At 38.3% G+C, this 12,907-nt stretch overlaps 1 protein-coding gene across 1 annotated transcript; it reads right to left on the bottom strand.

The window, feature by feature from the left end:
• Positions 1–262: 262 nt before the first annotated feature.
• Positions 263–847, bottom strand: LOC139732571 (toll-like receptor 2 type-2). The gene has a single exon (XM_071643424.1). The coding sequence runs from the start codon at positions 845–847 to the stop codon at positions 263–265; it is 585 nt and encodes a 194-aa protein (XP_071499525.1).
• Positions 848–12,907: the final 12,060 nt, after the last annotated feature.

The following is a 12,907-nucleotide window of genomic DNA, read 5'->3' as shown; positions in this document are numbered from 1 at the left end:
CGAATGATTAAAAACGTATATTTCAATCTGTGTTTTGCACGTTCATTTAATATTGGCTTGATAGTGCAATGATAGTTGAACATACCATAGATTAAAATGAAATGATGATATTACTCTTCGACCTAATTCACCATTTTGATAGATATGCTTCAGAATATGCCTAAGGTAACATGATACAAAGACTTTGTGTTCAACTCAATTACTGTATACTGTACGTGTTACGTAGAAGGAGATTAGACATGTTCATGCTTTGATTAAACTATTAGATCGGAAGGACATGATTAATCTGTGGGTTTGTCCGCATGCACTTCTCGAAGTATGCCCAAAAAAAGTCCTGACCATCGTGGTCTTCAGTCCAGAGCAGGTTAGGCCTGTCTCTGCTCAGAAAGAGTCTTACCAGGTATGGCAGCCGCTCATCTGGTATGTCGTCCAAAAATACCAGCATGACTTTGTCAAGTCCTGTTTCATTCACATGCTCCAGAGCCACTCTGACCTTGGTGATGAACCAGGCATCATCAGCACAGTGGTTGCTAAGCAGCAGGACGGTCTTGTAGCTGTTGTCGATGATGTGGTAGACAGCATCAATGTAGTACATTGAAACCCTGAGAGCGTCATCGCCATAGGCAACCCGTTGGAGATGGGGCATCCTCTCTTCCAGTGCGGGTCTGAGGACACCATGAACCCAGTCATCATCATCATCATGACACATGATGTTGAGCTGATACTCATAGTCATCTGCCTGTAGGTCTTCTCCATCATGTTGCTCATAACCCAAGACAAACAGTTTTAGCAAGAAGATCTTGTAGTTCAACCACCAGCGTTTTCTGTAAATCAAAAATCCCGTCATTAAGACCATGAAACTGCCAAAAATAATCCCCGAGATTAGAAGCGCATTGATTCCACAAAAGTCACAGGGATGGAATGCTTCAAGCAGGATGTTCACAAGTTCTTTGAAAGAGCTCTGTGAACACACGGTTTTATTACCGGGTGAGGCATCAACGTTAGTGGTATGGAGCCAGTTTCGGAACCATGCCAAGCTGCAGTCACAAACGAAAGGATTGTGGGAGATATCTAGGCGCACAAGAGTCTTTGGCATAAATGTGCTTGCAGAAATTGTAGTGAGCTGATTTTTGTGGAGGTACAAACGTGTGAGATTCGGTGTGTCCGTGAGTAGATTTTTGTCAAACAGATGTATCTCATTCACCTGCAGAAGCAATTCCTGTAAGGTTCCAAGTCCATCAAAAGTATGTGGGTTGATTTCCTGTATGTTGTTATCAAATAGCATTAGTCTTCTTAGGGATGGAAGGTGAGAGAACATCCCTGGTGTCAAAACGGTGATACGACTTTTGCTTAGGTTAATTATTTGCAGTTTACGTAGTGGTTGGAATACCCAAGGGAACTTGTGCAAGTTTTGCAAGTTATTCCCCCATAGATTTAGGAATGTTAGTGATTCTAACCCAATGAAGACGGACAGATTTTGATGCTCACTTACCAGGTCCCTGATACTCAACTGTGCTAGTGACATGATTAGTGTCTTCATAGAGCTTGCATTTGCAAATTGATTTGGTGACGGAAACTTAACCAGCGTATTCTTCAAGTTTAGGTACTCGAGGTGCCTCAAATTTTCAAAAGGACTATTTAGTGTGAGTGTCGTGTGCAAAGACAGATCAATACATTTCAGAAAAGTGAGCCCGATAAATATACCTTCTTCAATGTTTGTGAGTAAGTTCTCACTCAAGTTAACTTTCTGCAAGTGAGGCATTCCGGTAAATGCGATTTCATTCAAAAATTTTAATCTGTTTCTTTGCAAGGTTAGTGTCTGTAAAGAAGGCAGATCCCACGGTCCTGCAAACTTCTCTATGTTATTTAAGTAAAGATCCAATAATTGTAGAGAAGGAATACCATGAAATGCAAGAGGGTCCAACACTACAATGCTATTTTTGGATAGCCAGAGTTGTTTTAGTTTCTTGGTACATACAAAGGCACGAAGAGGCAAGTGTGAAAGTTGGTTTCTGTCCAGACTCAAGCTGTCAAGTGAATCCAATCCACAGAATGAGACGTTAGTGATAGAGGTTATCTTGTTTTCACCGAGGTACAGATACTGCAAGTTTCCAAATCCCCTGAATACGTTGCTCTGAATTTGAGAGAGTTCGTTTCCCTGAAGACTAATTCCTGTCACGTGAGGAAAGTTTAAACGTCTGCTATTGTGTTTGAGGGGGTTGATAGTGTGAATGTTTGCGCTCTTGATAAACATATGCTTGATGGTATAATTTCCCATGAAGGCCCTCATGTCGAAGATGGGGAGGTAAATATAGTTGATATTGAGATTACGCAGATGGTGAAAATGGGAGAAGAGTTCTACCGGAAGTTCGGAGAGTTGGTTGTTGTTTAGAATGATGTTGAAGATGAAACATTTTCCGATAGCAGCAAAACTCTCTTGGCGAAGACGCGTGATCTTGTTGAGGGTGAGATCAATACGTGATAGGTTTCCACAGGAAGAGAAATTGGCAAAACTGACGTTTTTGATCAGGTTGTGCTTGAGAGAGATGTTCTTCAAGGCTCTAATAGACCCGAAAGCGTTATTTGGGATTTCAGTCAGTCTGTTGAAGGACAGATCTAGGACTGAGAGTTTGATATTCTGAATAAAGAGACCGTCTGGAAGTCGACTGATGTTGTTTGAACTCAAAACAAGCACTGTCAGGTCTTGGAGCGTCTCAAACGATTTCTTCTCGATCCATTTCAGCGAGTTCAACCTCAAGAGCAGGATTTGAACCTTGGGATATTTAACGAAAGAAGTATTTGTGATGGTCACAATGTTGTTGTCTGATAAGTCAAGCTTGTTGAGGTTGTTTGGAAGACTCTGGGGGACATCGGAGAGATTAAGGTGAGAGCAGTTGGCTTGACTTAAGGATCCCGAGTCAGAGAAAATGCATTTGAGACCAGATTTTTCCCAGCGGACAGCAAGACATGACAAAGTCATCAGTGCAGTCAAAACTATGACAACAGTACCTCCATCCATTTTCATTTGCGGCAAAGTAGTTCACTCTGAATTCCAAGCGAAGCATGCAGTTATTTTTAATGTCTTTCCTTGAAGGTAGTCTAGAATTTTTTCTCGGCCTTTTTACTCGTAGTGGTGATTTAATGTACGCGAGAAGCCGGAAGAGGGAGTGACACCCAAAGATTGCGATACGCCGAGAACCGCGATACGCGAGATTTTTAAAGGGACATTCGATTCCGGACGATTTTCATAATTTCACATCATGTAGTACATAAATCAACAGCTCCATGTATAGATTCGTGGAATTTGTTGTGGTCCTTGAGCAGAGAAACTAATAAATTGAAAATCTTGAACAAATTACACTGGACAGTGTTAATGACATCAGAGCCTCATATATTTCAGAAATGTAGCAGTGCAATTCCAGTACAATACCACTTGCTAAACAAGTTCACATGTGAAGACTCTATGCATGCCTTCTTCTTTTGTTCTGCTTCCTTGAGCCCCAACTTATGCATTCTTATATTGAGGCTGCCATTTCGCCGTCCTTGTTCATTGCAATTTGTTATAAATTTTGAAAACATTCTCATTTTTCATCCCAATCACTATAATTTCTGAAAATCTGGTCTCAGTTTAACTTATTTAAAGTGGTTCAAAGATACAAGTCTGAAAATCACCCGGAGGTCCCCTTTAATGGCTGCTCAGTCTAATGATTATGGGAATCAGAAAATTAGCACCCTCTTTTGGTTATTGCACCAAGGAAAAAGAGACGGAACCCAAATTGTTTTAAAGTGTCCTTTTTTCACTTTCGTTCTTTAACATTTCCGCCTTTCAAAAGAGATTGATAAAATGTTACCAGCGGTATGATCAAGAGCCACTTGAAGAAAGTGGAGCGAAATTGCCGCATGGCGTCTTTTCTTCATCTTTTCCTGGAGTCTGCACTTAAAAATGCACTTCATAAGCAAGAGCAAACGCTATCTCATGTTCATTTCTTTCAATTTTGCTTGTTTGTAATGTTACATTTTAAAAGAGGTTAGGGAATTTCCGTCGACTCGTATTATGTACAACCGTAAAAAAGAACAGATTTAAAGACATAGATATCGTTGCTAAAAAGCTAGTCCCTATAAGGAAAGAAAGATTTCCGTAATCTGTATTCAGCTTTAAGTCAATAATATCCCTCTGCTTTGTGGACAGTCACTCATTTGATGGTTCCGTTGGAAAAGGTAAATAACAATTTTGTAGTATGAAGTGTTTCAAAGGAAAGAAGCAAAGATGTCTCACGAATTCCTCTGTATACAATTCGGCAATTTTGTTTTACCAGCTTTAAACAAGAAGTGCTTCCTACCAGTGGCGTATCTAGGGGGGGGGGGGGGGGGGGGGCAAGGGGGGCACGTGCCCCGGGCGCCACTCCTTGGGGGCGCCAAAAACAAAAAACGAAAAAAAAAGAGAAAGAAGAGAGGGAAGAAAAGGAACAAGGAGGAGGAGGTAGGGGCAGAAAACCAATTCAAACAAGATAAAAACAAAACATGATGATGATGCGGACAAAATGACAATGTATATTGTGTTCACACATGTCATTTTATATTTAGCAGGCGAAATGTTACACCGACTTTATTCGTTCTGAAGCGATCGCCGATTGGATCAAAGCAGGGCGCCAACGGTTTCGAACATGGGGGGGGGGGGCGCAAAAAAATCAAACAAGATAAGAACAAAACGTAATGATGACGCGCAAATATACAAATTTCGGCTCACTCGCTCGTACTAATTTAGAGTATTTTTTCAAGTCCTCAGTTTGTTCGTATAAATCGTATCTATAAGGTGGTCACTATATCTTGATTAGAATTGTAAGATTTGATAAACAAAAAATGACAAGAATTGCATGTTTTGTAAGCTGAAATACAAAAATTTCTCGGCTTGCTCGCTGCGCTCGCTCGCCAAAACTTATAAAAAAAAGATAAGAACAAAACGTGATGATGACGCGGAAATATACAAATTTTGGCTCACTCACGCGTAGTGATTTAGAGTATTTTTTCAAGTCCTCAGTTTGTTGGTATAAGTCGTTAGGTCATCTTTTAGTTTTGTAAGCTGAAATACAAAAAAAAAAAAAATCGGCTCGCTCGCTGCGCTCGCTCGCTCGCCAAACTTTGTCACAAAAAAAGATAAGAACAAAACGTGATGATGACGCGGAAATATACAAATTTCGGCTCACTCGCGCGTACTAAGTTCGAGTATTTTAGTTTGTTGGTACAAATCGTTATCTATAAGGCCGTCACTATATCTTGATTAGAATTGTAAGATTTAGTAAGCAAAAAATGACAAGAATTCCATGTTTTGTAAGCTGAAATACAAAAATTTTCGGCTCGCTCGCTGCGCTCGCTCGCCAAAATTTATCACAATTTATTACATTTAAATCACTCTCAAAAAGACCCCTTTTAAGTGCTTGAAAAAGCATATATTTATTATGAAAAAGCATAAAGTCCCTATCGTTCCGGGATGGGGTTGGGGTTGAACACTTTTTCAGAAATTAGGGGCGCAGATTTCCTCGCTTGCCCCAGGCACCGTTTTCCGTAGATACGCCACTGCTTCCTACTTCTATGGGTCTTGCTTGCCCCTTTCGCCCAGGATCGACGCCCCTGACCGCATGATGAAGGTTCGAAGGCAGTAGGTTGAGAATGAGTTTCATAAGGAAAATTCGTTCAGCTTTGTGTATTATGAATAGAGGACATCTTACATAATATCAATTATCGGCACAATCATAAGTTATCTGATTAAAGGTGATGGCTATTAACTTATCATTGGGAATCAGTGAGAATGCTGGGGGATGATTTTCCAATCCTTGTGGAATTCATCTAAGAGTACATTATGTATCTATTGTTGTGTGAAAATTATTTGCTTCAGAATGGCCTCATATTCAAGTAATGTGCAGTTCAATATCAATGATTGCCCCGTCACTGTAAAGGCATGCTAACCTGGAAGCATTCATAGAAATGCACATAAATCCAGAGGATACTAAGCAATATAGCAAACAATACTAAACTATACTTAACGTAAACGAGTCGATGAGAGACACACGTAAGATCATCCTCCATGAAAAGATTCATCTGATTGCAATGCCAGCTCGATAAAAGTTCATTTGTCACAATCATAATATCACAATTATTAAACTTATTCAATTGATATAGTATATTCAAAACATTCATTTTCAGAAACAAAGGCATTACGGCGCTTCATAATGCGAGTTTGTACAGAATAGAAATTGATTTGATTGATGAGTATTTGCCCATACAGTATGAAAATAATTCAAATGAGATAAAATTAAGCTGTTATATAACAAAATCAACCTTCATTGGTAAAATACCTTTGAGTCTATTAATTACTTCGATATTTCTCGAAATTCTTTTATTCATCATCGCTAGCTGTACAAGAATACGTCGCATGACAGACTATGTGGCCGGCCAGAAAATACAGGGTCTTGTATTAAAACAGCGATGACATTGCGCTACACTGGTTTGTAGGCTATACGTTTAACGCTGTTGTGTACCGGTTAATGATCAACACTCTCTAGAAAAGAAAAAAATAATTGTGCACAATCGGGCTTTGACATGATGTTTATCCGAATATCATCCTTTGACCAAAACGAATTGATGTCAGACCATGATTGGGTGATGTTCCTGTAAAGGCAGGTCTCCTGGGCTAAAACACACACACACACACACACACACACACACACACACACACACACAAAAGAAAACAAAACAAAAACAAAATGAAGCAAAACAAAAACAAAATCAATTTCTGTTAATGATTACACTGCAAAAAATGCGGTGTTAAAAGTGTAACACCAACCGGGTGTCAAACTGTGGGTGTTAAATTTGGTGTTAAATTGACACAATTTGACACCCTTCGGTGTTAATTTAACACCAACATTCTCTCATTCATTGGGTGTTAGATTCTCGGTGTTAAAATGACACCCAAGTGGTGTTATAGTTTTGTCATGAAAAGGGGGTTTTCACTAATAACACCGTATCGGTGTTAGTTGTCCACCAGAGAAAGTCACGTGTTCGCAGTCCGATGATCTCATTGGTTACACATGCCAATGCCTGAAATTTGTTGCTGTGGCGCGGAGTCGTCAACGTCTGTCATCGCGATAGTCAGGTTTTCGATGTCGTCTGGGGCTAAAAATGACATTGAATCTATGATGGTGACTTTGCTAAGTCTGTCAGCGGGGATAAGTATCTTTTAAGGTAATTATTTCCTGTACCAGTTATTTTCTATCATAAACGATGTGCATGATTTTCACGGATTTCATCGCATATTATAGACAACTTTGTCTTTGCACGCACGTAATACTATAGTATACTATGTAGCGCAGCATACTAAGTACATGTAGCCTATAGTGTTTGCCATACATAATAGGCCATAACACCAACGCGCTGCATGCGGTGCATTGAGTCCGAATTTCGCTGAGGGTTCCTTTGTCCAATAATTGCATTTTAAAAATATCATCAAATTTTAAATATAAAAGGTTCCGTGGCATTTTGTATTGTTATTGATGTAGTTTTCTTACCTCTGAGGCTCAGGTGCGGATCTTTGTTAGCGCGCAAATCATTACCCGCTACTGACGTGCACGAAGACGAAGTTCGAACAATGTTTGTGTGTACATGTTCGTAGGTTTGTACATGTTCGTAGGTATACTGGTAGGCCCCTAGGCCTACTATATTTTTTGTAGGGCCTACTGTAACTGTTCTAGTTCCAAACTGTTAGGTTTAAATTAGTACTAGGTACTAGTAGCAAATATCGCTCTAAAAAGAGCGTAAATACCCGATTAAAGGGGCTGGGTGGGGGGTTCTCCCGACCCGATTTTTGTTTATCACAACAGGTTACGTGATGTTTTCAGTACACTACAGTGTACACGTAGGAACGTAGGGGCCTATATAGGACGCTAGTGTTTGCGCGTGGATCTTACGTTAGAATCTACTAACTAGTTTCTAATATGAGTACATGTACTACTATTTATGAGTTTGCTAACCGCTTACAAATTTACATTATATAAGAATATGCTCTTATAAAGTTGATGACGTCACATGCATGTAAAACCGGTATTTCCACCGAGTCCATGTTAAGACTCTAGACTCTAGATCTAATTGTAAGGTGCGAGTTCAAGGGTAGCGAGAAACAGAATCACAGCCCATATTAATAACTGGCAGTTGTTCTCTGTCTGAGAACTGATCCTAAATTTCACAAATGAGTCAAAATGGAATACATGTCGTCGGCATTTTCACGAACCGACGCTATTTCGATTTTGGTCAAAATTTTCAAAATCGAGATATTGGTACCAAATGAAAGTGCTTTCAAAACTCTACCAAATCCCAAAATTTTAGATCACAAAATTAATTATTCTTAATTTTATCAAAGAAAGAAAAAAACGACGGTACTCGAAATATCGAGAAATTGAGAAAAAGGGGTTTCACGAACCGACGCAGTAAAGATACGCCGGTTCGTGAAACCCGAATTGCTAGGGTGAAGAGCAATGCGGGTTTTACGAACCGTCGCAGTTGCATTATTTTGAGCTTTGTTCAACTTACTGGCCTAGAATTAGGTTTTGGCCCTAATCCAGATCTCAGAGTGAGAACCAAACCATCTGAAAGATGAATGACGACCTAAGCCAGCCCACTGTCCACGAGTGAATTGAATGGTAAGCTATAATCCTATTAAAATCATGCTCAAAATAACAGTTTCAGTTGGACTACCATAACCATTAATGGCGGTAGAGTGTAGTCCCATGTATTCAATCGCGTGATGCTTATGAAGCCTAGTCTGTAAACGCCATCCAATTTCAAATTAGATCCCAAATCATATTATTTATAGTTTCTTTTCAACTTATGTCGTTACTTCTGAGACTACTGAGGGGGATAGAGTAGTGTTAGTCCATACTGTAGTCGTAACGTCTGTGTGCAAGACATGCAAGATGTCAAAGTCTCGAAGACACTCATGGCTATGCCTTGACTTGAGTTGAAAATGAAATCATGAGATTGACAAAGTAGGCCTACTAAACTAAAAAAAAAGTAAAAAGTCTAAAAGTAAAACTCAAAGGAAGAGTAAAGAATAAAGTTAGACATGCTAGACTTTAACTTTCAAGTTTAACTATTAAGTCTAAGTTAAGACTTTACTTGTAATGCCAGTTACTAAAACTAAGATCAGCTGAAGTCTAAGACCAAGTCAAATTAACACAGAGTCTATAGTCTAGCTCTAGATCTACATCTAGACTAGTGGTAATAGTAGGTAGAGTCCACCCATTTTTTCCCCCAATTTTTACTGGTCCATTCCTGAAAAAGTTACTGGTCAGTGTCCAACAGTGATTTTTCCTGGTCAGGGACCGTCGGACCAGTGCCAGTGTGCAGCGTTGGTGTAGATGTCATCTATGACAGTATGTAAACACTACGAGTAGTACTCTACAGGTTAGGTGGCTTTCCTGTACAGTGCAGTGTTATAGTATACTTGTGAATTCAGCCCTAGTACCGTACTGTGTGTAGATATGTGACATTATGTCTAACGTTAGTTCGAGTGGAGTACCTTTGAAGCACAGCGGTGGGGCTTTTTTTCCCTAAAACTTGTGAATGCGGCCCAACCAAATGGCGTTTACATATTCACGCGTGATTGATAGTGATACAGTAGCGCTGTCGATTTCCACAGCAGCCATACATAATCTTTTGTCCTTTCTTCTTTCCTTTTTTCCCTTTGTTCCTTCACCCTTTTTATTCTTGGAATCGAAGGACTTCTAAGAAATGTCCCTCGACTGATTTAACCAGGACTCTTGAGTCCTGGTAAACCTAACCTAACCGAGTAACCGTTTGTTAGGCCTAACATAACAGTAACACTGACTTAGCCCTGTATTGACTTTGTCTTTGGCCGACTTACTGAGATGGCCGAGTCTAACTCTTTAACGTTAGTCTAAACGTAGTCGTTAGATCTGTCAGTGTCAGTGTCACCGGTTATTGTATATGGTGCCATCTCTAACGTACGTTAACAAGTTGATGTTAGTTATCTATGTCAACTTACTGATTCAGTAATAGTGGTACTGTCATCCTGTTGGATATCGCCGCAATATCATCTGTGACGTGTTAATTTCGTGTCACAAAGACAAAAGTTGCCAAGATCTAATAGTATTAGATGTCTAGATCTAGATGTAGTCTAGATCTATAATATAAATTTTGTGAACCACTGGTAACTTAAAAGTGAAAGGTCTAGACTTCACTTAGTCTATAATTAGACCAGACATTCATGAGGCAAAGGCCTATTTAGTAGATCTATTCTTATTCTATTTTAACGTCAATTCCTACTAACTCGCCACGCGTTATTCCTAAGGCCAAGGACTTCCGGGTTAGTGATTTTTTTTTTCATAAATACCAAACAGAAGACGTGTTTCATTTGCATTCTTGTGCAGACTTCATGAAAATATGTGCAGTATCAAAGAAATATAATGCACATGACAATGCCAGTGTTTTATAAGTGAATGGTTAATACCTTTAAAAGCTGAATGCTAATGTAGAGTCTAGGTCTAATTAAGATGTTACAGTCTCTGATAAGAAACAGGTTTGATTGTCATAGACTGTTTCCCAAATGCAGGTACATGTAGTAATATTCAGCTATTTCAATGCAATGCCTTGTTTACAAATACATGTAGATTTATATTCATGTGAATGATAATTCAATTTCTACATGAGACATACTAAGTGCTAAACATAATATCTTGCATCAGTAAAATGTGTAAATGAAGAGACAATTTGAATATGCATCAAATACGAACAGCAGCATTTTTTGACATTCTTTGATCCTGCATAGGCATACCATTTTGTTTTATGTTTAATATAAATAGAGCAAAATAATTTCAACTTCAGTTTTGTTGGCTGATTTTTTTTTTCTTCTCAAAATTATAGTTGTATCTTGTGCCATGATGTTTGATTTTAATCAAAAGTTCTTAATTTCTTTCTTTTCTTTCAGATGACTGGTGCCATGGAGTAGCGAAGAACTGGACTGTCTCAGAAAAGAAAAGGAAAAGTACAGGGTCGTGTACATCACCAACGGATGTGAATACAATGGTAATGTAGAGTCTAGGTCTAATTAAGATGTTAAAGTCTCTGATAATAAACAAGTTTGATTGTCGTAGACTCTTTCCCAAATGCAATTAGTAATATTCAGCTTTTTCAAAGCAAATGCCTTGTTTACAAGGACATGCAGATTTATTCATGTGAATAATAATTTAAATTCTACATGAGACTTGCTAAGTGCTAGACATAAGATCGTGCATCATTAAAATATGTAAAAGGCGAGACAATTTGAATATGCATCAAAAACAGCAGTATTTTTTTGACATTCTTTGTTCCTGTATACCGTTTTGTTTTATGTTTAATATAAATAGAGCAAAATAATTTCAACTACAGTTTAGTTGGCTGATTTCTTTTTCTCAAAATGAAAGTTGTATCTTGTATCATGATGTTTGATTTTAATCGAAAGTTCTTAATTTCTGTCTTTTCTTTCAGATGACTGATGCCATGCAGTAGCGAAGAGCTGGACTGTTTCAGAGAAGAAGAAAAAAGTACAGCATCGTGCTGATCATCAAGGAATGTGAATACAATGGCTTAGGAAAGAAGACAATCTACAGATAGGATAGAAGAGAGAAATTGGGATGAAGGGCGACAACATAAGGAGGGTATATCTACAGTGAAATGTGATTGTAAAGTGGAAACATGAAAGGAGATCCTAAGATTGAAGGTGAAAACAATGCATTCCATTCTGTGATGTCGTAATTACAATTTTGCTACACTTTAATAACACTACAGAGAGACATTTATATCAAGGAAAGCTTCATGTGGATATGGAATGTTAGATTTTTTTAAGTGTTCATTGGTATGTATTTCATGATAATAAATCTTGAAGGTTTTGTGTGGTAATCATAACCTTGTGATAAATCTTGATAGATTTCTAAGTGCACATTGGCAATATTTAGATGATGCTGTAATCAGATTAAGTTCTATTCTCCTTTATTCTTTTATTTATTATTTTGTTGTCTTCAACCCACTTTGAATGTGTCACGTATGATTCTTATAAACATGGGAACATGCACTCCATGTAACTGATAGGACTTATAACAAATTGACATAATTATTCAACCATCACTTGACAGTTCTGTTATAAGATGTTCTTTATCTAACTAAAATTGTAAATTATGATACGTGTATGTTCCCATGCAAACTCACAACAAAATACAGAAATTTGATTTCTTTTAATAATAATTCATTATGTCTCTAAATTTACAATTAAAGAAAGTGATTGCAATAAGGATGTCAAACATTGTATATTAAAATAATAGATTATTCATTTGTCTCCATCCGTAGTAACGCACGCAACTGCAGTGTGCAGTTTGTAGGCTGCTGTGAAAAAAAAAAAAAAAAATCACAGGCAGCCCAAGCAGGATTCGAACCCACGACCTCTGGATTACTAGACCAGCGTCATAACCACTAGACCACCAGAGTGCCCTGGCGCTACCTTTACACATTAATAATTAAGTATAGAAGGGCTTGGGGGCGCTTCGAAGTTTACTGCTCTTATCAAATATGTACATGTCATTTGCAACTCAACTAAAGATGATTAAACACACTGAAATTCTTACTTTAAATGATATTCATAATCTGTTTTTTTTTTCTTTGATAGCTTGGGATGTACACTTTATACACTGTATCGGTCTACATTTCGCCTACAATATGGAATTCTTTACTTCGAGACGTTTGTTTTTAACAAACAAAAAATTAAGAGTCCTTTAAAGGTGCTGTAAAACAGTGGTGTTTGTTTGTTTGTTTGTTTGTTTTTTGGTGGGGGGGGGGGGGAGGGGAGTCAAATTAGCCTTGGCCCCTC

This window comes from Diadema antillarum, unplaced genomic scaffold (genome assembly GCF_040938485.1).
Source record: "Diadema antillarum isolate AM-2024a unplaced genomic scaffold, OU_Dant_1.0 seq00000437_RagTag, whole genome shotgun sequence".
Classification (NCBI taxonomy): Eukaryota; Metazoa; Echinodermata; class Echinoidea; order Diadematoida; family Diadematidae; genus Diadema; species Diadema antillarum.
Note: the sequence above shows the minus strand (reverse complement) of the source record. Positions and strands in the feature narration are given on the sequence as shown.

Bases quoted from the DNA above. Each gene is read 5' to 3' on its own strand.
- LOC139732571 (XM_071643424.1), bottom strand. From the start codon at position 847: ATGACGGGATTTTTGATTTACAGAAAACGCTGGTGGTTGAACTACAAG.